Source organism: Bos taurus, chromosome 8, assembly GCF_002263795.3.
Source record: "Bos taurus isolate L1 Dominette 01449 registration number 42190680 breed Hereford chromosome 8, ARS-UCD2.0, whole genome shotgun sequence".
Classification (NCBI taxonomy): Eukaryota; Metazoa; Chordata; class Mammalia; order Artiodactyla; family Bovidae; genus Bos; species Bos taurus.
The window spans coordinates 101,557,150-101,580,431 of NC_037335.1; the positions used below are offsets into that span (position 1 = coordinate 101,557,150).

The 23,282-nt window shown below is 41.3% G+C and overlaps 1 protein-coding gene across 7 annotated transcripts in view; it reads right to left on the reverse strand.

Moving 5' to 3' along the window:
- The window catches only part of SUSD1 (sushi domain containing 1), a 154,855-nt gene that overhangs the window by 97,886 nt on the left and 33,687 nt on the right, over positions 1 to 23,282 (reverse strand). For all 7 annotated transcript variants that reach the window (XR_009495750.1, XM_002689945.7, XM_059889564.1 and 4 more), the window contains 4 exons: positions 22,347 to 22,466; positions 19,799 to 19,954; positions 8,777 to 8,929; positions 7,755 to 7,934 (listed from right to left, as the gene is read on the reverse strand). Coding sequence is in view for 6 of the 7 variants with exons in the window: in XM_002689945.7 (XP_002689991.2) it covers positions 7,755 to 7,934; positions 8,777 to 8,929; positions 19,799 to 19,954; positions 22,347 to 22,466 (609 nt within the window). In the remaining variant the exon portion in view is untranslated. The remainder of the gene's footprint in view (positions 1 to 7,754; positions 7,935 to 8,776; positions 8,930 to 19,798; positions 19,955 to 22,346; positions 22,467 to 23,282) is intronic.

The window sequence follows — 23,282 nt, forward strand, 5'->3', positions numbered from 1 at the left end:
TCCCCCTTCGACAGAAGGCAGCTGGAGTTTGGAGAAGTCTAGAGGTGGTGATGGAACCACTGAGCAGCTTAGCCAAAACTCACACAAGACTTTCTGATTCTAGAGTTCATGTTTCATCACCCTGAGTCTTACAATCAATGTCATTATTCATTTTGTATACTCACATGACTCCAAACATTTGTACGTGATATGTTTAATGGCATTTACTTGGCAAAAGGATCACACAAGAGATTTGTTGCACGCAGCCAGTATAAGTCAAGACAGTTTTTAAAGATCAATAGGGAGACTTCTTTGGTGCTCCAGTGGTTGAGAGTCTGCCTGCCAATGCAGGGGACATGGGTTCGATCTCTGGTCCAGAAAGATTCCACGTGCTGTGGGGCAGCCAAGCCTGTATGCCACAACTATTGAACCTGTGCTCTAGAGCCCTCAGGCTGCAACAACTGAGCCCATACGCCAAAGTGCTGAAGCCTGTGCACCCTAGAGCCTGTGCTCTGCAACAAGAGAAGCCACCTCAATGAGAAGCCTGTGCACCGCAATGAAGAGTAACTCCTGCTCACTGCAACTAGAGAAAGCCTGCAGGCAGCAACGAAGATCCAGTCATAAATAAATAAATACATTTTTTAAATTTAAATAATTTTTTTAAAAATTGGCTTCCCTGGTGGATCAGACAGTCAAGAATCTGCCTGCAATGTGGGAGACCTGGGTTCGATCCCGGGGTTGGGAAGATCCCTTGGAGGAGGGGATGGCTACCCACTCCATATTCTTGTCTGGAGAATTCCATGGAGAGAGGAGCCTGGCGGGCTATAGTCCATGAGGTCGCAAAGAGTCGAACACGACTGAGTGACTAACACTACTTTAAAAAAAAGTAAATTAAAAAAAAAGATCAGTATGCAGTGAGGACCCAGAAAATCAGTTTCAAAGGAGCAAAAAGTCCCATCACCCGGAACACAGATGCTAAACACAAAGTGTGTGACCACGCCCTCCTCTCTCACCCAGGTAGAGGCATCAGGAGCTGATCTCAGCGCTCTTCCCTGCTAAGTCTGGGTGTGGTCGGTCCCAGAATCCTCACACACTACTAAAAATTCAGAGACAGCAGTGCGGTGAAACTTGTCCGCCACTCCTCCCCTGAAGGCAGTCATTTGTATTCCAACTTATGCCAAAGCTTTTTCAAACACTCCCCAACTGTGTAGAGATGAGATTGGGCTCCACAAAGAAAATCTTAAAAGATGAAGCGTTGACTCAGCAACAACATACATCCCTCTGGGTGGGTTCAAGACCACACTGGGCAGGAAGGTAAGTTTGCCCCAGCGTCTCTCTCCTTCTAGAGCCCTCCAGCCTTTCACCATTGCCTCCCACCTCCAGGGCTCACTAAGGCTTGCTTGTATATGGAATTTGCCTTCTGGAAAGGTGCTTCGGGTTTTCAACTTGATGTCTAAGCTGGTGACATAAGGTAAGTCATTTCCTTGCTCTAACTCTTAATGGGAAATGATACCCATTATTAGTTGTAAATGGAATATTTATGAAATGGGAAATAAAGCCAAACTAGTTCCCTTATGGTTCAGGTGGTAAAGAATCTGCCTACAATGTGGGAAACCTGGGTTCAATCCCTGGGTTAGGAAGATCCCCTGGAGCAGAGAAACTCTACCCACTCCAGTATTCTGGCCTGGAGAATTCAACGGACCATGGGGTTACAGTCCATGGGGTTGCAAAGAGTTGGACATGACTGAGCGACTTTCACTAAAAAAAAAACAGTAACCACCTCAGAAGGCATTTCTAAAAAGCAAGCGAAACAGTGTTTAAGCAAAACCTTGTAAACCTTCAAGCTCTGGTTCAGCTGTGAGTAGACTTGCGAAACCATGTCCCACCTTTGTTAACCAACTCAAAGAAGAAACCCTGCCTCTGCAATCAGCCCACAGGATTGTGCCATCCATCCTGGAGGCCACATGTGTGGAGATGGGGAAACCAAGAGTCAGCCCCAGAGCCTTGTTTGTGGGTTAGCAAAGCACAGAAATGTCATGCCAGGTGAGAAGCAGGCATGAAGGTGCAGAAGACAGAGTAAGAAGATGTGGAATCAGGAAAAGAGGAGACCAGGGTTTCGGCAAGGCTCAGCCACAGGATAAGCCAGGATGTGGTTCAGAAGCCAATTCCACTATGTCTGCCATCATCTCTGCCACCTTTTGGGGGAGGTCTGGGGTGCTTCCACAGGCCTTAGGTATGCCAGTCACTGTGCCAGGAGGCAGAGAGATGATACTGAAGAAGATGCATGCTTGATGTCCTCCCAGACTGATTTTTTATCAGTCTGTCCCATAAAAATAATAATAAACAACACACTTACATCCTAAGCAACAGGATGTCAGAAATGACATCAAAGCTGAAACTTGAAAGATGAAAAGGAGCTTGCTGTGCAAAAAGTACCTAGCCTCCCTCAACAGATGAATGAAGAAATAAAATGTGGAGTGTACGTACAATAGAAAATTACTCAGCCTGAAAAAGGAATGACGTTCTTCAAAAGGTACAAACTCCCAGTTATAAAATAAATAAGTACCTGGGATGAAATGTACAAAGTGATAAATTGACACCGCTATACATTATATATGAAAATTGTTGAGAGTAAATCCTAAAAGTTCTCATCACAAGGAAAAAAAAAACTCATTTTTCTACTTCTTTTTTTTTAATGGAAACATCCAGTGTGTAGCTTCTATGTATTTATTTAGCTGACCTGTGAGATCTTAGTTTTCTGACGAGAGATCAAACCTGGGCTGCCTGTAGTGGAAGTGCAGAGTCCTAACCATTGGACCACCAGGGAATTCCCCTCATTTTCTATTTTTTTAATGTTGTATCTGTGTGTGACAATGAATCGGCACTAAATTCACAGTGACAACCATTTCATGATATGGTGTATGTAAGTCAAATCATTATGCTGCACACCTTAAATTTATACAGTGATGTGTGTTAATTACATCTCAATGAAACTAAAAGGGAAAAAAATGAATGAAGTTTTATACATGCTGTAACATGGATGAACCTTGAAAATATCATGTTAAGTCAAATAAGCCAGACATAAAAAGACAAGTATTGTATGAGTCCACACATATGAGGTAACTATAACACAAACTCACAGGGACAGAAAGTAGAAGCGAGAGAAGGAATGGGGGATTCTTTTTTAATGGGTACAGAGTTTCTGTTTTGGATGATGCAAATGGACAGCAGCGATGGTTACACACACTGTGAATGCACTTTATGCCACTGAACTGTACGTTTATAAATGGTTTATAAACGGCTAAAATGGTGAACTTTATATTATGTGTGGTCTACCACAATAACAATTTTTTAAAGCAGATTGGCAATTCTTTCAAGTAGAGAGAAAAGGCCTTGAAACTGGTAAGAGACATACTGGTTGGGAGAGAATATTGGGAGACGTAACCCGTACAGAAACACAAAAGGACCAGACCCATGTTGGCTTTAAAATCCATGGTTATGGAACTTCCTTGGTGGTCTAGCGGCTAAGACTCTGCGCTCCCAGTACAAGGAGCCTGGGTTTGATCCCCAGTCAGGGAACTGGATCCTGCATGCCACAACTAAGAACACATACAGCCAACTAGATAAATTAAACAAATATTTTTTTTAAAAACCCATCGTTAGGCGTAAGGATCTTACTCTAGGAGTAGTGGCCATTTCACTGTTTTTAGAAGAGTTTTAAGCAAGGAGAAGCAAGCATAGAAGTGGATTCTTAAGGGACTATTCAGTACCAGAAACACTCTGGTGAGAACTACCAGCCCGAAAGGAAGATAAGGCCCCAAAAAGGATGGGAACAAACCTAGATGGTCCCAGAACCCTCAACTGGTCTACCTACACTGCTAACCACTGTCTCTAGACACTTGCACAGGAAGCAGACTACCCAAACGGAAGAATGCAAATGCCACCTCATCCTTGACCCGCCCCGTCTCTCCATCTGAACTCTCTAAGTTTCTACCCATTTTTCTTACATGATACTTAAGAATTCACTCTTATAGAATAGTTCCTGGTGTACCTGGTTTTTTCTCCTTCCAGATTCCAGACTTGCCTAGGCACAGGATCTATCAAGTATAGCGTCAGATCTGGACTCTGGATTTGTTGCTAATGATAATGTGGTTAAAGTGACTCCCTCACCTTGCTCCTGGCTTGGCTGAATTTTTAAAAACTCAAATTCTTTAAGCTGTCCCTTACAACTGGCACCTTTTCTGAAAATTAAAAATAATAATAGCAAAATAAAAGCTATGACAAACCTAGACAGCCTATTAAAAAGCAGAGATATCACTTTGCCAACGAAGGTCTATCCAGTCAAAGCTATGGTTTTACCAGTAGTTGTATACAGGTGTCAGAGTTGGACCAGAAAGAAGGCTGAGCACCGAAGCACTGTGGTGCTGAGAAGACTCTTGAAAATCCCTAGGACAGCAAGGAGATCAAATCAGTCAATCCTAAGGAAATCAACCCCAAATATTTGTTGGAAGGACTGATGCTGAAGCTGAAGCTTCAATACCTTGGCCACCTGATGTGAAGAGCTGACTCACTGGAAAAGACCCTGATGCTGGGAAAGATGGAGGGCAGGAGAAGGGGGCAATAAAGGATGAAGTGGTTGGATGGCATCACCAACTCAATGGACACAAATTTAGCAAACTCTGGGAGACAGTGAAGGACAGGGAAGCCTGGCGTGCTGCAGTCCATGGGGTGAGAGTCAGACATGACTTAGAAATTGAACAACAAAGGAAATGCAAGCTAGAGATTGTCTTTTCCAGAGAGATGCTGGAAATGTGTGATGGACGTCTCCACAAATTCTTACCTATTTTGGAAGATGTCATCTTCCCTTCCATCATCCACTTCTGAGGACTGCTTGAACAGGGAACTTATGTCACAGCCCCCCTCCATCCCCCCTCACCAAAGCAGCAGCAGAGCCTCCAGTAATTGGGAGAAGGCAAACAGCAGGACCCACCAACTGTACCTTCTCTGGTGGGGAAGTCCATCATCAGACATACACGCTGCCATCTGGACCACACAGCTGCTCCTTTCATAAGTACCTGCTCTTCAGCATCCAAGTTCACAGTTTGCTAGTGTTTTCAGTGGAATTCCCAATTCCTGTGGCTTCATAACACTCAACTAAAAATACAGTGCCGGCTGGCACAGGGCCCAGATTCTGGAGCCCCATAGAAGACTGAAGAAGGATAAATATGAAGGCATGAGCTTAGAGAGAAAGCACAGCAGGGCGAAGCCAGTGGCCATGTGGTGCCGCGGGGGAGGGTGTCAGCAAGCACAGGGAACAGCTATTACCGGAGGGAAGGAAGAAATGAAGGCCCGCTAAGTGACAGTTCTTTGGGGAATGGAACAAGCACTCTTCTCTAAATTAACTTTCTACATTCTCAGTTCAATAATCTGGATGACGACTGATTTTCAAAGTAATACGAACTGTCTTATATGAAGTTTCTTACGTAAATCTCTAGGGAGTTCTTTGACATGCATTATGGCACATTTTAATCTCAGTTCTGTATTTTAATTGATCCACAGAAAGACAATGTGAGAACTAAAATGTACTTTTAGAATTTCTTAACCCTCAGGATGACAATTATCAGAGTTCGTTAGAGCCTGAATCGCAAATCAGAATATCAAAAGGATTAATTTAGCCAAGTCCATCACTGAGGTTTCTCAGCTACACAATAAATTCCATGAAAATTGCTTTATTTTCTTTTTTCCAAAATGGAAACAACTTTGTTACTTTGTCTAATACGTAAAAAAAAAATCCCTTCAATAACATTTTCGGGGTTTGTTTTGCTTTGTTTTGGCTGCACCATAAGGCATGCAGGGGGCGTCCCTGGTGACTCAGACAGTAAAAAATTCGCCTGCAGTGTGGGAGACCTGGGTTTGATCCCTGGGTTGGAAAGATCCCCTGGAGACGGCATGGCAACCCACTCCAGTATTCTTGCCTGGAGAATCCCCATTGACAGAGGAGACTGGAGGGCTACAGTCCATGGGGTCACAAAGAGTTGGACATGACTGAGCGACTAAGCACAGCAGCATGGAATACAGGAGCTTGGTTCGCCCACCAGGGATGGAACCCATGCCCCCTGCAGTGGAAGTGCAGAGTCCTAACCACTGGATCACCAGGGAATTCCTCTGCACAGTTAATGTTTTAATGTTTAGCTTTCTGAACTTTTTCATAAACATACGTATATATGAAAATTTTCAAAATTAAGGGCATATTATTCATATAGTTTGTAATTCAGTAATATACTATTAATATACCTATGTCAGTAAACATTCTTTTCAACAGATTAGCTATAGAATATTCCATCTCATGTATATGCTATGATTTATTTGACTAATTTCTTTCTTTATCAATAGACATTTGAAATTGTCTCCAATATTTCAGTATTATAACACATATAACTACAGGAAATAAAAAAGTAACTGAGTGTAAAGTAAGTGAGTGCTTTACCCTTCTCTCTGCAAATAAATTTGAAATTGATGATTTTTCTAAGAACATGTAAATTACCAAAATGAATATCAAAAAGAATAGGAAACTTAAACAGGACCAGTAAGTATTCTTTTTTTTTTTTTTTAATATCCCAAGGACTACCTCTCCCCAAGTGCCACATCCAGATGGTTTTCCAGATGAAGTCTTCAAAAATCCTGTTTATTGTATTCCAGAGAATATAGAAAGAAGGAAATGCTTTCACTTTCTTTTCTCAAAATCTAGAATAACATTAATAACTATACCACCAAAGATAGCATAGAAAAGAAAATAGACCAATCTTACTTATGAATATCAATGCAAGAATTTTAGATACAATTTAGCAAATATAATCCAGACTGAAAGAATAAAACACCAAAGACCCAGAAGAATCCATTCCAGCAAGTAGCATTGATCATTATTAGGAAACTTAATAATATAGACCAACATATAACTGGTTAAAAGGAGAAAAGTATACATGATCACCTTAATACATGCTTAAAAGACATGATAAAAATAATACAAACCCCAGTAAAATGGAAATAGATAAATACTTCCTTAATATCATGTATATATAGCCAAAAACTGGTAACATGATGAAAAGACAAAAGTAGAAAACAAACCAGAAACCAACACCATCACAAAAGCAGGAGGAGTATACCAGACTGATTAAGCATACAACCCCAGGAACTAGAATTTTGAGTTCAAACTTCAGCTCTATCACTAGTTCGATAACCTCAAAGTACTTAACTTTTCCATGCCTCAGTTTTTCCATCTGTACAGTGCGATAATAATAGTACACACTCATAGGGATATTGTAAGGACTGAATGAGTGCTTAGAACAGAATTTAGCACATAGCACTCTATCAGGGTACATAAAAGCATAACTAGATGTCGGTAACATCAGAAAGCCAAAATCATGAATGATAATGAAATACTCAAACCACTCCCATGAAAGTCAGGAATAAGGAAAGAAAATTCAAAGTCAATACTACTACTTAAACTTTTGCTCTGAAAACACTAGCTAAGTGGTCAGTTAAGAGAAAAACATGACTATTGTAAACCTGGGAAAATGAAAGATGGAATTATCATCATTAGCAGATGATATTATTCCTTTAAATACCAAGAGAACCAACTGAAACCTAGTAGAATCAATAGGAAATTATTGGATTTATTTAATTCATTCATTATCCCAAGAAGAGATTTAGACAGAAATAAGAAAACAGCCTCCAGATGCTATAAGCTGGGAAGCTGGACCTCTGCAAAAACTCACCTTGGCAATTTAATTTGGGGGACTCCCACGTGCCCATGGCTGTGCAGCTTGAAGCTGTATCTTCTGAGTCACTGAAGAATCCTTCTTTGCAAGCGTAATGAACCTGACTGCCAAGTCTAGAGGTATAATTTCCTATGATATAGCCACCTGGAATCTCAGGAGGGGTCCCACAGTCTATTTCTGAAAATAAATTAATGTCAAACTTGTTACTACATAAACATGTATTTTCAAAATACATAATCTTTTTCCATCTTCACTTTATCCTCTCTTCCCTCACACATACACACTCGAGTCATATTTTAAAATAGACTGACTCATTTCTACAAGACTTTGGGCACGTTTCCACTGAGTGTCTCTATTCAGTCATCTGGTCTTCCACAAGTAACAGCACAAAACTGAAAGGATCTGGCAATCAACTCTCGCTAATTTACACTAACTAAAGACAAGCCTATGGGCTTTCCTGGTGACTCAGGGGTAAAGAACCCACCGGCCAATGCAGGAGATGTGAGTTCGATCCCTGAGTCAGGAAGATCCCCTGAAGAAGGAAATGGTAACCCACTCCAGTATCCTTGTCCGGGAAATGCCACGGACAGGAGACTGGTGGGCTACAGTCAACAGGGCTGCAAAAAAGTCAGACATGACTTAGGGACTAAACAACAATGGAGAGACGCCTAGCCCAACAAAGTATAAATTTCGTTTTGCACAATATCCTAAAATATATAAGCCTTTCAACTTCCTTGGTAACTTTTGAGATGCTGGTCCTTACCAGATTAGCTGTGTTTACTATCTAATATAATGGTTAATATCTGAATATCTATTAACTACAAAAACCCCTAAAGTTTTTTTTAACTTTAATATAGCCCCCTCTATCATGACTATTACTTAATTTTATAGGTTATAAATATGCAAAACACAAATTCCCACCAACATCCTCCACATAGACTCCTAGACTTAGGCTCAGAGCAGGAGAGTCATCAACAGACTCTCACCTTCGGATGCTGCATTCTTTGGCAGGAACCCACCTGTGCATGACGTGGCATCTCTGGTCGGATGGAAAGGCTCAGGTCCACCTTTTGGCAAGTACCCATCCATACAGTAGCATTCGTAGCTCCCACGAGTGTTCACACACCGTCCTCCACGTCTGCACCGGCTGGAAACCTCACACTCATCTATGTCTTGAGACCCATACAAGAAGGGAGAGAAAAACAAAAAGGGAAAAGGGTTGGACATTGTGACAGCCATTTCTTCTTTGTGGTGGGGGATTTAACTTTTTATTTTGTATTGAGGTAAAGCCAAGTATCAATATTGCGATAGTTTCAAGTGAATAGAGAAGGGACTCGCCCATACATATACTTGTATCCATTCTCCCCCAACTCCCCTCCCATCCAGGCTGCCACATAACACTGAGCAGAGTTCCCTAAACTAGATAGTAGGTCCTTGTAGGTTATCCGTTTTAAAAATAGCAGTGTGTACATGTCCATCCCAAACTCCCAAACTATCCCTTTCCCTACCCCCCAGCAACCATAAGATTATTCTCAAAGTTTGTGAGTCTCTGTTTCGTAAGTTCATTTACATCATTTTTTTTAGATTCCACATATACAGGATGTTGTATGCTATTTCTCCTTTTCTGTCTGACTTACTTCACTCATTGTGACAATCTCTAGATCCACCCATGTTGCTGCAAATGGCATTATTTTGTTCTTTTTAACGGCTGAGTAATATTCCATTGTGTATATGTGGCACATCTTCTTTATCCATTCTTCCTGATAGCCACTTCTCACACTCTCAATCTACACTTTTAAGCAGATGCATTTGTTTGTAACTGTATCACAAATTTGTTGTACTCCTTAAGAGTTCTTCTGCTGTGTCCTTCATATCATAGGCACCAAGAGGTGCTCAATAAATATTTGTCAATGTGTTCTGAAAACACTATTACCAACTCTCTTGACAAACCAACAAAATGAACCCAAAGAAGTATGCTAAAAAATTAAATTACTATAAAATAAGGCTGGCATCAACTTCATGTTAAAATATCTGAAGAACTCCTAATACAAAACAGCTTAGACCAGAGTGAAAAATGTTTCATGAGCATAAAGCAAGAAGAAAAGAAGGCACTTAGAAGGGTCTCACTAATTTTACCAAGACCAGAAGTGCTTAAAACAGCCTTCAAGAAGGATAAGACATGCTTCTTAGCAGACTTTTCCCTTTGATTGAAGATTGCCAGTGGTAGCAGGTACAGGAGTAAAAACCACACAATCATTCAGAGGCTGAAAAAAAGAAATCTTTCTGCAAGTTAGCAGTTTTTACCCTCAGATTTGGCTTAGTGAACAAAATTTAAAGCTTTAGAAACTCCATCAGAGCCACAGACACACCAATTTCACTTAGAGAAAGAAAAGTACCTTAAGTAAAAGGGGACTTTTTCCAGGACATTTGCCAGAACTATCAGGGGGACAGAGGACAGGAGGGGCAGTGTGACTGAAGAAAATCTGGTTATTCCCAGACTCTGGGATTTCAAAGACGTGTAGTTTTGGAAGAACTGATATTGTTGATGATGTTGTTGTTGTTATTCAATTGCTAAGTCCTATCCAACTCTTCGGAGAAGGCAATGGCACCCCACTCCAGTACTTTTGCCTGGAAAATCCCATGGACGGAGGAGCCTGGTGGGCTGCAGTCCATGGGGTCGCTAGAGTCGGAAACGACTGAGCGACTTCAGTTTCACTTTTCACTTTCATGGATTGGAGAAGGAAATGGCAATCCACTCCAGTGTTCTTGCCTGGAGAATCCCAGGGACGGGGAAGCCTGATGGGCTGCCGTCTATGGGGTCGCACAGAGTCGGACACGACTGAAGCGACTTAGCAGCAGCAGCAGCAGTCCAACTCTTTGCAACCCCGTGGACTGCCAGGCTCCTCTGTCTTCCACTATCTCTCAGAGTTTGCTCAAGTTCATGTCCATTGAGGCAATGATGCTATCTAATCATCTCATCCTCTGTCGCCCCCTTCTCTTCTTCCCTTTAGTCTTTCCCATCATCAGGGTCTTTTCCAATGAGTCAGCTCTTTGCATCTGGTGGCCAAAGTACTAGAGCATCAGCTTCAGCATCAGTCCTTCCAATGAATATTCAGGACTGATTTCCTTTAGAATTGACAGGCTTGATCTCCTTGTAGTCCAAGGAACTCTCAAGAATCTTCTCCAGCACCACAATTCAAAAGCATCAATTCTTTAGCACTCAGCCTTTTTTATGGTCCAACTCCCACACCCATACATGAACTACTGGAAAAACCATAGCTTTGACTAGACGGACCTCTGTCGGCAAAGTGACATCTCTGCTTTTTAATATATTGTCTAGGTTTGTAATAGCTTTTCTTCCCAGGAGTAAAATTCTTTTAATTTCATGATTGCAGTCACTGTATCCAATAATTTGGGAGCCCAAGAAAATAAAATCTGTCACTGCTTCCACTTTTTCCCCTTCTATTTACCATGAAGTGATGGGACCAGCTACCAAGATCTTAGTTTTGGAATACTGAGTTTTAAGCCAGCTTTTTTACTTTCCTCTTTCACCTTCATCAAGTGGCTCTTTAATTCCTCTTCACTTTGTGCCATTAGAGTTGGTGTCATCTGCATATCTGATGTTGTTGATATTTCTCCCGGCAATCTTGATTCCAGCTTGTGCTTCATCCAGCCCGGCATTTTGAATGATGTGCTCTGCATAGTAGTTAAACAGCAGAGTGACAATACACAGCCTTATCATACTCCTTTCCCAATTTTGAAGCACTCAGTTGTTCCATGTAAGGTTCTAACTGTTGCTTCTTGACCCACATACAAGTTTCTCAGAAGACAGGTCAGGTGGTCTGGTATTCCCATCTCTTTAAGAATTTTCCACAGTTTGTTGTGTTCCACACAGTTAAAGGCTTTAGTGTAGTCAATGAAGAAGAAGTAGATATTCTTCTGGAATCCCCTTGCTTTCTTCATGATCCAACAAATGTTGGCAATCTGGTCTCTGGTTTCTCTGCCTTTTCTAAACTCAGCTTGTACATCTGGAAATTCTCAGTTCACTGCTGAAGCCTCACTTGAAGGATTTTGAGCATATCCTTGCTAACATATGAAATAAGTGCAACTGTAGTTTGAGCATTCTTTGGCATTGCCCTTCTTTGGGACTGGAATGAAAACTGACCTTTTGCAGTCCTGTGGACACTGCTGAATTTTCCAAATTTGCTGGCATATTGAATGCAGCACTTTCACAGCATCATCTTTTAGGATTTGAAATAGCTCATCTGGAGTTCTGTCACCTCCACTAGCTTTGTTCATAGTGATGCTTCCTAAGGCCCACTTGACTTGACACTCCAGGATGTCTGGCTCTAGGTGAGTGACCACACCATCATGGTTATCCAGGTCACTGAGACTTTTTTGTATAGTTCTTCTGTGTTCTTACCACCTCTTCTTAATCTTACCATTTTTGTCCTTTATCATGCCCATCCTTGCATGAAATGTTCTCTTGATATCTCCAATTTTCTTGAAGAGATCTCTAGTCTTTCCCATTCTATTGTTTTCCTCTATTTCTTTGCATGGTTCACTTAAGAAGGCCTTTTCATCTCTCTTTGCTGTTCTCTGGAACTCTGTATTCAGTTGGGTATTATGTTCCCCTTTCTCCTTTACCTTTTGCTTCTCTTCTTTCCTCAGCTATTTGTAAAATCTCCTCAGACAACCACTTTGCCTTCTTGCATTTCTTTTCTTTGACAAATATTCTAATTTTCCAGTAAAGTCTTTTTTTCCCCCAAAAAACTAACACTATCATTTCATTTAAAAAATAAAATATAACATTTTAACAATGCCCCCACCCAAAAGGAAGACTATAATCTCAGAATCCTTTCATATTTCTGTTTAGTGATTTTATTAAAATTCACTATAGTCTTTATTGGAGAAGGCAATGGCACCCAACTCCAGCACTCTTGCCTGGAAAATACCATGGACGGAGGAGCCTGGTAGGCTGCAGTCCATGGGGTCGCTAGGAGTCGGACAGGACTGAGCGGCTTCACTTTCACTTTTCACTTTCATGCATTGGAGAAGGAAATCGCAACCCACTCCAGTGTTCTTGCCTGGAGAATCTCAGGGACGGGGGAGCCTGGTGGGCTGTCGTCTATGGGGTCACACAGAGTCGGACACAACTGAAGCAACTTAGCAACAAATAGTCTATATACTAGTCTGTTTGGTTTTGGGTTTTGGACCAAGGAATACCTACCTCATTGCTAGCTGGTTGTTGTCTGGGAAACAGTAATTCATTCAGTTGCTGGAGGAGACCCAAGGGACCAATTCTGATCAACCTACATCTTTGGGAAACTGTGTGGGAAATGGGCTCCAGTGATGGCTGTCAACATCTCTTCCCTTCCTTTCTTGCCTCTCCACCCATCAAGAATGGAATCCATTTCCCCTCCTCTTGAGCTGGTCTTGAGACTGGCTTTGTCCAACGGAACTTGGCAGAAGCAACATGGCGCCTGCTCTGGACATCGCCTTAGACGATGCCTGGCAGCTTCCTCTCTCCCTCAGCTGGAATCCAGCGTCCACGCTACAGAAAACCCAGGCTGCGGTGCTTGAGAGACAGGCCAGTCAGAGAGGCCCTAAAGATGAGATACCGCATGAAGGAGAACTAAGGTGGCCTGCTTGACAGCTAGAATCAAGGTCCAGGTGACGCTAATGGTAAAGAATCCACCTGTCAACACAGGAGACGCAAGAGACATGGATAGAGCTCCTGGAGTAGGAAATGGCAACCCACTTCAGTATTGTCTGGAAAATTCCATGCCATGGTCAGAGGAGCCTGGAGAGCTACAGTCCATAGGGTCGCAAAGAGTCGGACACAGCTGAACACACACACACACACACACACCCCCCAACCGGGCCGTATGTGAGACAGGCCTTCTTTCATCAGCCACCTAATCCAGCCACCTCTTGAATACGTGCATACAAGTGACAAAACCGCCTAGCCACAGAATTGCAACAAATAATCAATTGTTGTTTTAAACCACTAAATCTGGGGGCAGCTGTGGGCTGGGAGGAGTAGAGTTACTGAGTAAGAAATAACCAAGACACTCCTGACATAGGAAGAGATGCTGAAATCCAAATTAGGTGAAGAAGATACTGTATTAATGAAAAAGGGAATTTCTGAGGGGAAAAAAAATGAAGTCTTGGAAATTAAAACAAAATACAAATGCCAAAAATAAAAGCTCAATAGAGGCACTGAAAATAAATTCACAAATTTCAACTCAAGGAATTCTCTAAAACACATAGAAAAATTAATTATTTAAGACAGAAACTATGGGACAAAAAAATTATATGAGGACAGACCCAAAACATTCAATATCTATTTAAAAGGAATTATGGAAGAAAATGGAGTATATATATAAAAATTTAATATCAAAAGAAAAACTGCACCAGTTTTGTATTCAAATAAAAATAGCCTTTTAAGGTGACAGGTATGAATGTTGAAAAATGAGTCATTCTGGGTTTCAGGGAAGAAGAGAAAAATCTATAAACCTCCTGAGAGAAGGGAATAGTAATTTATGAGGAAAAGAGAAGCAATCTGACCCAGGACTTCTTGTCTGAAACACTAAATGCCAGATAGTACAGGAGTAATATGTACAGAGTTCTAAGGAAAAGAGAGCAAAACATTGTGCTATATTTAAGGAAAGGAATGACATTTTAGAACATGAATGATCTCAAGAACCACACTACTGACAAAAAAAATCAGAATAAATATTGTCAAGAAAGGAGAAGACGTCATAAAACACAACAAAGGGTGGTGAGAAGTGAAACCAGTCAAACAAACATTGTTTTTTGCTCTTTTTTCTATAATTGTATTGACTTATCTACTTTCGGCTGTGCCGGGTCTTTGTTGCTCTGTGGGCTTTTCCTCTAGTTGCCCTGAACAGGGGCTACTCTCTAGTTGAGGTGTCCAGGTTTCTCATCACCGTGGCCTTTGCTGTTTCGGAGCAGGGAGCACAGGCTCTAGGGAGCACGGGCTCTAGGGAGCACAGACTTCAGCAGTTGCAGCTCCCGGGCTCTAGAGCACAGGCTCAATAGCTGTGGCACATGGGCTTATTTGCATGCGGGATCTTCCCAGACCAGGGATCAAACCCGTGTCTCCTGAACTGGCAGGCAGATTCAACTGAGCCACCAGGCAAACTCAACAGACATTGTTGATAACAAAATCATGGAAGTTTGGGTAACTGTTAAGAAAGGATTCTTAAAATCAATCTCAATCTAGTACGAAGTTTAGAAACGATTTCAGCACTGTGTTCCTAGACTGGATCCATCATCTTAGCTTAGTAAGATTTTTTTTTTCCCCACTGAGGAATTTGTAAAATGTGTTTATGTATACATTTTTAACACAGAAACCATTTTCCAGCCTGTCCACCTGCCCCAGATTCCTACAAAGGTAGTGAGTAGGAATAAATTAATTTTTCAGGAGCTACTAAAAATAAAAGGTCCAAGTATTATAAGGCAAAAATGCAGTGGTATGGAAAACACTTGGAGTTTCTAGCTACTGATTAGCTCTGTATGAGTCACTGCAGGCATTAATCCGTTTTCTTTGTGTACAGTCATTCAACAGCCTAATAACAATAATTGTTATAATGACTGTTAATAACGATAACTCCTGCATGGCATCTTGTGCATGTCAAGCACTGTTCTAAACACTTCGTCATTTATTCATGATTATTTTCCATCTTATTTATTCTTCACAAAACCCCTGAGAAGTTGATGCTATTATTATCCCCATTTTACAGATGAAGTAACTGAAGCATTGAATGGTTAACCTGAAGCCACACAGGTTAAACAGTGGAAAGGCTAGAATCAGAAGCCATGTGTCTGGCTTCTGAGACCATATCCGTAAACACTACGCCACACTGTTTCTTCCTTTACAATCTAATTTTAACATCATCCAATCAATAATTCTCTGTCTCATCCACAGAGATTGTCAGGAACATCAGTTGCCTTAAGGAAGTCTAGATGTATTTACCATATATCACTGAGATGAGTACGACATGATTTTCACATTTAATCCTCTGCTACTTCCTAATGCTCCCAAAGAATACCTTTACTAAACTGTTCTAGGTCTTGACTGGATAGACATGTTAAGCTCAACAGGACAAACTCTCCATGTAGTGGTAGATTCCATTGGGTCTCCAAGGTTATAACATGTTTGCTTGTCAAGAAAAAAATGTTCTGAGCAACCATATTAACATAGTTAACTAATCAAGGGAGAAATTCCCTATGCCTCATTCTATATATAATATTATTTAACTTTATCCACAGCCAGAACCATTCTTTGGTAGAAAATAAAGCAAAACCGAGCAAGACACTCTGACCTCATCCCAGAGCCCTGGATGTTCTATATTTAAAATTCTTTCATGGATTTGAAAGTCAAACAGACCCAGGTTGGAGAATTGATTCTGCTACCTACTAGTTCTACTAATGTCTGTTCTTTAAACTTTCTAAACCACTTCTATAAAATGAAGTTCATTATAGTAGGGTTTTTTGGCACAAATTAAATAAAACACGTGGAAAGCACTTAACACAGTGCCTGCTTGATCTTTGGTCCTCAATACTTGTTAGCCAATATGTGAATGGGCCTCACCTCTCTACTGACTCAGCTCTCCCTAGAGCACAAGCCACTCCTAACCCACACCTGACCCTGACCATGAACAATGAGCATGCTGGCAGGGGAGTGGCCACACGGCTTGTTGATTTAAATGCTAGATTTCAGTTCAGTTCAGTTCAGTGGCTCAGCCGTGTCTGACTTTTTGCGACCCCATGGACTGCAGCACGCCAGGCCTCCCTGTCCATCACCAACTCCCGGAGTCCACTCAAACCCATGTCCATCGAGTCGATGATGTCATCCAACCATCTCATCCTCTGTCTTCCCCCTTCTCCTCCTGCCCTCAATCTTTCCCAGCATCAGGGTCTTTTCCAATGAGTTAGCTCTTTGCATCAGGTAGCCAAAGTATTGGAGTTTCAACCTCAACATCAGTCCTTCCAATGAACACCCAGGACTGATCTCTTTTAGGATGGACTGGTTGGATTTCCTTGCAGTCCAAGGGACTCTCAAGAGTCTTCTCCAACACCACTGTTCAAAAGCATCAATTCTTTGGTGCTCAGCTTTTTTTATACTCCAACTCTCACATCCATACATGACTACTGGAAAAACCATAGCCTTGACTAGACAGACCCTTGTTGGCAAAGTAATGTCTCTGCTTTTTAATATGCTGTCTAGGTTAGTCATAGCTTTCCTTCCAAGGAGCAAGCGTCTTTTAATTTCATTGCTGCAATCGCCATCTGCAGTGATTTTGGAGCCCAAAAAAACAAAGTCAGCTGCTGTTTCCACTGTTTCCCCATCTATCTGCCATGAAGTGATGGGACCAGATGCCATAATCTTAGTTTTCTGAATGTTGAGCTTTAAGCCAACTTTTTCACTCTCCTCTTTCATTTAAATGCTCTAAAACAGAGGCCACAGTCCCTCCTCAAACACCAAATTCAGCTCAGAAACCTATATCTTAGGAAGCCACATTAGAGGAACACAAACACCCATTTAAGATGGGGACTGTTATTGATATTATCCAGTGTTGGCAAGGATGTGAAGAAATGAAGACCATCATGAGGGACAATAACGCCTTTCTTTGTCCAGGCCTCCGGCATTTTGGAATGCCCTCACGCTGCAAGTGCCATAGAGCTTCTTCCCCTGGGTTGTGGCTCATTGCAAAGTTTCCATGATCTCCAGGAGTCGTTCCAGGGGCAGCCTGGGGACCAGAACGTCTGTGGGTTCTCCAGCGCTAGAACCGCTGCAGCTCAGCCCTCATCTATACTCAGTGACATCCAAGGAGGCCTACCTGCAACAGCTCCTGAACTTGACTTGAACCCTGCAGAGTACAATGAACAGCAAGTCACAGGAATTTCTCAGAATTCAAGAACTGGGATTTATAATCTTCCGGTTCCAGGCAAGCACTAGATAACTGCTGATACCCCCAAACTTGCTAAAGCTTCTGCCCTACCTAAAGTCCACTAGTGTTTCTGTGAAACTGTGATTCTGGAAGAAACTCAGTGTCATCAAGAAAAGTCATCCATCAGGTTTTACAAAGTAATAAATAAAGGCCTCAAAAAAAAAAAAAAAAAGTAATTGGAATAACTGCCATTGGATATGGGGTTTCTTTTGAGGGTTAAAAGGAGGTTCTAAAATCGGATAGTGGAGATTGTTGCACAACTTTTTTGAATTATACTGAAAACCACTGAATTGTACCCTTGAAAAGAGGGCATTTTGTGGTTTAATGAATTATACCTCATTTTTTTTTAAAGGGGAAGGTCACCAAATAATTATAAGAAGTAGAATAAATAGAAGCAGAGCCTAGATAAGGATTTTGTTCCAGGAAGGTCTGTTCTTCCTAAGCTGACATCTATTTGGCCCTTGCATATAATATTTCTTTCTTTCTTTTTCTTCTTCGTATCCTTTAAAAAACATAATGCATCCTTGGAAACTATACTGAAATATACTGTTACAAAATTTTTCCTGTCAAACTCCCACAGACTTGAAAACACAATTTCAGGTGTTAAGTCCTCCGGAAAGCACCACATCTCTCACCCACTTCCAAGGTAAGTGCCTCCAAGGATTCCAGACTCTGGAAAGCGCCCTCTGCTTACTCATGACTAATACATTATACTGAAATTAGCTGTCTGCCATCACCTCCTACTAGCACAGCCTTGGCACGTAGGAAGCGCATGAAAAATGTATATTGAATGAACCATCATCTTCCAAGTTTTTTTTTTTTAAGGCACCTAATTTAATTCTGCAACACTGCACTTCTGCAATCATGTAGGAAGTAATCTGCTACCTAAAACAACAAGATATTATAAAATGTTTTCTCTGAGGGAACGTGCTCATTCATGCCAAGAATAAATCAAATGTACCCTTTGAGGGAATTTTACCTTGGTACAGGTCAAGAGGAAGAATGAATCAGAGCATCAGAACCTGAGGTTCCTGGGAAAAAGATAAAAAATGCTTTCCTCTCTCTTTGTGTCTCCCCCAAACCTTTAAATATCACAAAGCTTTTTAAGAAGAATCACTGTGCCTGCTAAGTTGCTCTTGTCCTGTCCAACTCTTTGTTATGCTATGGACTGTAGCCTGCCAGGCTCCTCTGTTCATGGGATTCTCCCAGCAAGAATACTGGAGTGGGTTGCCATGACCTCCTCAAGAAGAATCATTAAGTCTACACAAAACCATCTTAGAACCAGGAGTCTTTTCTTGCCTTTCCTCCTCATTACTGTTCAAAGATTTCCTTAGAAAATCCAAGAGCTATATTATCATGACATACAATCATGAAAATAATAACAGGAGCTACTGAAAATTAGAAGGCCTTTGCCCATCCCTTTTATTTGACCAACATATATCCAAAACCTGACCTTCAAAGCTACTGAGATCCTAAGAGTTGTGCTCCTCACTCAGCTTATTCCTCCAGGAGACAAGCCCACAACTCTAATAGGTGCATCATAGAGCTCATCCCTGGGGCTGTATGCACAGAGCTGGCGAGTACCACAGTCACTCCAAAGGCTACTGCAGATGGCACGCCATCTCAAAGAATCTCTCCTTGCTGTTTGTTATGAAACATTTCAGACACACAGAACAAGCGAAAAAATATTACAGTCTCCTCTAGTTCTACCTCCACCCCCAAGATTCAACAATCATTCACATTTTGCCATTTAAAGTATCTTATAGATAAACACTACATCAGATGCTTCATAATAACACTCCTAGATACTTTAGCACGCAGCTCCCAAAATAAGAATATTATCCTAAAATACTACAATACAGCTATTCTTTCTAACAAAATGAACAATAATTCCCTGATACTAATACTCAGTCCATGTCCAAATATCCCCCATCAATAAAGGAGAGTCCCTTCCTTAAATCACACCCCATCCTGGCCCTGCCCTCTCCCTCCTCCACATCCCAGGTACCAGGTACCCTCGGCCATCACCACGATGCCATCTGCAACCCCCTTCCTGAGTACCTGTGCAAAAGGTGCCGTCATTGGGGATGAACGTCTTGTTGTTGTTTGTGGCTCGATATCCTTCCAGGCAAATGCAATAAAAGCCTCCGGGTATGTTGTGGCAAGATGTGTGGTTCCCACAGACCACACTGGCTCCATACTGGCACTCATCTTTATCTGTGGGTACATTGAGACAAAGCACAGAAAGGGCTGTCACTCCATACCACGATCAACTACCCAGACTGTTCTCCTGTGCTATGGACTTGGGAATCAATATTCTATGACAACAGCAGAAAGATCTATTTCCCCAGCCTCTCCTCTGCTCACTGTACTTCTCAGACTCCGGGACATGGGCCACTCGTCATCGCATGCCAAGTATGTACGAAACCACAAGAGAAACTCAACATCTCTTTCTGATAGCCCATCCTACTTGAAGACTGGGAGATAGAGATGCTTTCTGAACTTCTCCACACTTAAAAAGATCTTGTCATAGGCCTGGGAGGGGAAAATCCAGCAGAATCCCACTTTTCCAGCTCAGCCATTCTCTTGCCTTTTTTTACAAAAATCAAAGTAGGATGATTTTGCATCCAATGATTAACTGGAAAATCTGTTACTTCTGAGTCACCAGGACACACAATGGAATTAGTGCTCAAGCCTCATCTGGGGGCAGGGCTAATACTGTGGCAGAAGCAGCTCCTGCTGATCCTTAGTGATCCATATAAACAATGTTAAGCACCCAGTGAGGAGGGGCTGGAACCTGGGATGAGACCACAGGACCTGCCCTGACTATTTCTAATTCAATCGTTTGACATCAATGTCAAATGAACATAAACCTCCCTCCTGTCCTCCAGCTCAGGGGTCAGCAAACTTTTTCTGTCACAGGCCAGTCATGGGTCTCCGGTTGCAACTGCTCATCCATACTTTGGATCATAAAAGCACAGAGAGTCAGTAAACAAATTAAGACCCTATTACAAAAACAGGCAGCAATGAAGTCTGGCCCCCAGGTTAGAATTCACTCACTCTGCCTTAGACTATACCATCAGAGGAAACTCCTGTGGCCAATTTCTCTTACATCCTTTGAGAGGTGATCTATCCAGCTAGTTTTTTGCGGGGAGGATATCATCTGCTGAGAAACTGGAGTTTTTTGTCACTTAGTGTTTTATTACACTACTGGTCCACTCACAACAGTTCAATTGCCTCTCACAATTGCACACAATTCCTGCTAACCCAAGAGCACCCCACACTCCGTTCAAAATCTGGTAGGTTTTTTCTTTCATTTCCCTTATATTATCTTTTTAAATTTTACTTAAATCTATTCATCATTAAAACTATCTGTGGTTAAAAGATCTGACTAAGAACACAGAGAGGCAAAATGGACCCTCAAGCCATAGCCGGGTCAAGTGTCCTGGCTTACTAAGCAGGGCACGGGGGTTTCAGACGCAAGTCCACCTGCCCATAAGATGGAACATCCCTTTGCTATTGTTCCTGCGGCATAGCTCCCCTGCAGACTTCATCAGAAGGGACATATGGGTTTGCAGGAGATTCTAGAGTTCTTAGGTCCCATGACTTAGCATTGGCACATCTGTGATCTAACCTGCAACGTATGGTGTGGTCTCAGCACACCAGTTATTGGAATATGTAGTATGTAGTGTTTTTATCCTAAACAGAGAGGGTCAGGAAGGCCCAACTCCAGCCTGCAGGAACAAGCAAAGTTGTGTGATTGTGAAAACATGTACCTGTGAAGTAGAATATGAGTTTTTGAACTCAGGATTTAATTGTTATTTTTCTTTAGGAAGCAAAAAAAAAAAAAAAAAAGATACCACAGTGAGGTTGTATACACTGTCAATTCACAGCTACAAGGCAAAACTATCCATATGTTCACTGCAGGTAACATGGATGCTGGGAGAAAACCATGATTATCCTAACATCCATTACCGTAAAGTTGCTATGGAACTCTCTCTCTCTGAATTGGGCTTGAAGCTGGATATTATCTGACTCTTATGGCATGGTGGATTCTCTGAGACAAAAAATAATTTCAGATACTTCTAGTCTAAAGGTATGTGTATTTCTGTAAGTCATCCAAGAGCTTAAAGGGTCACAACTATAAAAAATTTGAAGGATGGATTTTGGTAGACATAAGACTCAAAGAAACAGTATTTCACCTATCAGCCAGAAAAGTTCAATAGGCAATTGTGCTTTGTTTTTCCTCATGGTACTAATAAAAATAGTTTTCTGTCAAAACAACTAGAGAAATTTAAAAAGACAATACTCACTCAAATTGCTAAGTTAAACCCAAGACTTAAAAACAGATTTCATATCTGTGTTAGGTCAGAGAGTTCCCAGAGTTTCAAGTTCAGTGATCTCTAACACGAGGGATAATTCCTTGTAAATGCTAAAGAAATGATATATCCAAACACTAAAACAGAGACTTACTGTAATTGATAAAACTTCTTATAATAAAAGCACATGAACAATAACAATGTTTTCCCCCCAAGGACACCAACTCTTTAATACTGGAGAATCTTGTTTCTTGATGAAGTTTTCAACTTAGCCAAGAGTCAGAACTTACCAATACAATGAGTCCTCCCATTGCCCACAAATCCATATTTGCAGATACAGATGCTTGTTGTTTCTCTTTTCAAGCAAGTAGCATGTTCATGGCAAGTGGCACAGATATCCGAATGGAAATCTGAATCATAAATTGCATATATCAGGAAAAGAACATTTCAATAATGTACTCTAGATGAGTCACATTTTTGGTAGCAGACATTTACAATGGAGAACCAACATTTGAATACCAAAATTATAAAGGGTTGATTTTATTCCATACTGTTCATACTGTTCATGGGGGGTTCTCACAGCAAGAATACTGGAGTGGTATACCATTTCCTCCTCCAGGGGACCAGTTTTGTCATTGACTACGCTAAAGCCTTTGACTGTGTGGTTCACAACAAACTGTGGAAAATTCTTAAAGAGATAGGAATACCAGACCACCTTACCTGCCTCCTGAGAAACCTGTATGCAGGTGAAGAAACAACAGAACTTGATATGGAATAATGGACTGGTTCCAAATTGGGAAAGGAGTACGTCAAGGCTATATATTGTCACCCTGCTTGTTTAACTTCTATGCAGAATATATCACGCAAAATGCTGGGCTGGATGAAGCACAAGCCAGAATCAAGATGCAAGGAGAAAAATCAATAACATCAAAAATGCAGATGATACCACTCTAGTGGCAGAAAGTGAAAAGGAATTAAAGAGCCTCTTGATGAGGATAAAAGAGGAGAATGAAAAGGTTGGCTTAAAACTCAACATTCAAAAAACCAAGATCATGGCATCAGATCCCATCACTTCATGGTAAATAGGAGAAAAGTGGAAGCAGTGACAGATTTTATTTTCTTGGCTTCAAAAACCACTGCAGATGGTGACTGCAATCGTGAAATTAAAAGACACTTGCTCCTGAGAAGAAAAGTGATGACAAATCTAGACAGTATATTAAAAAGCA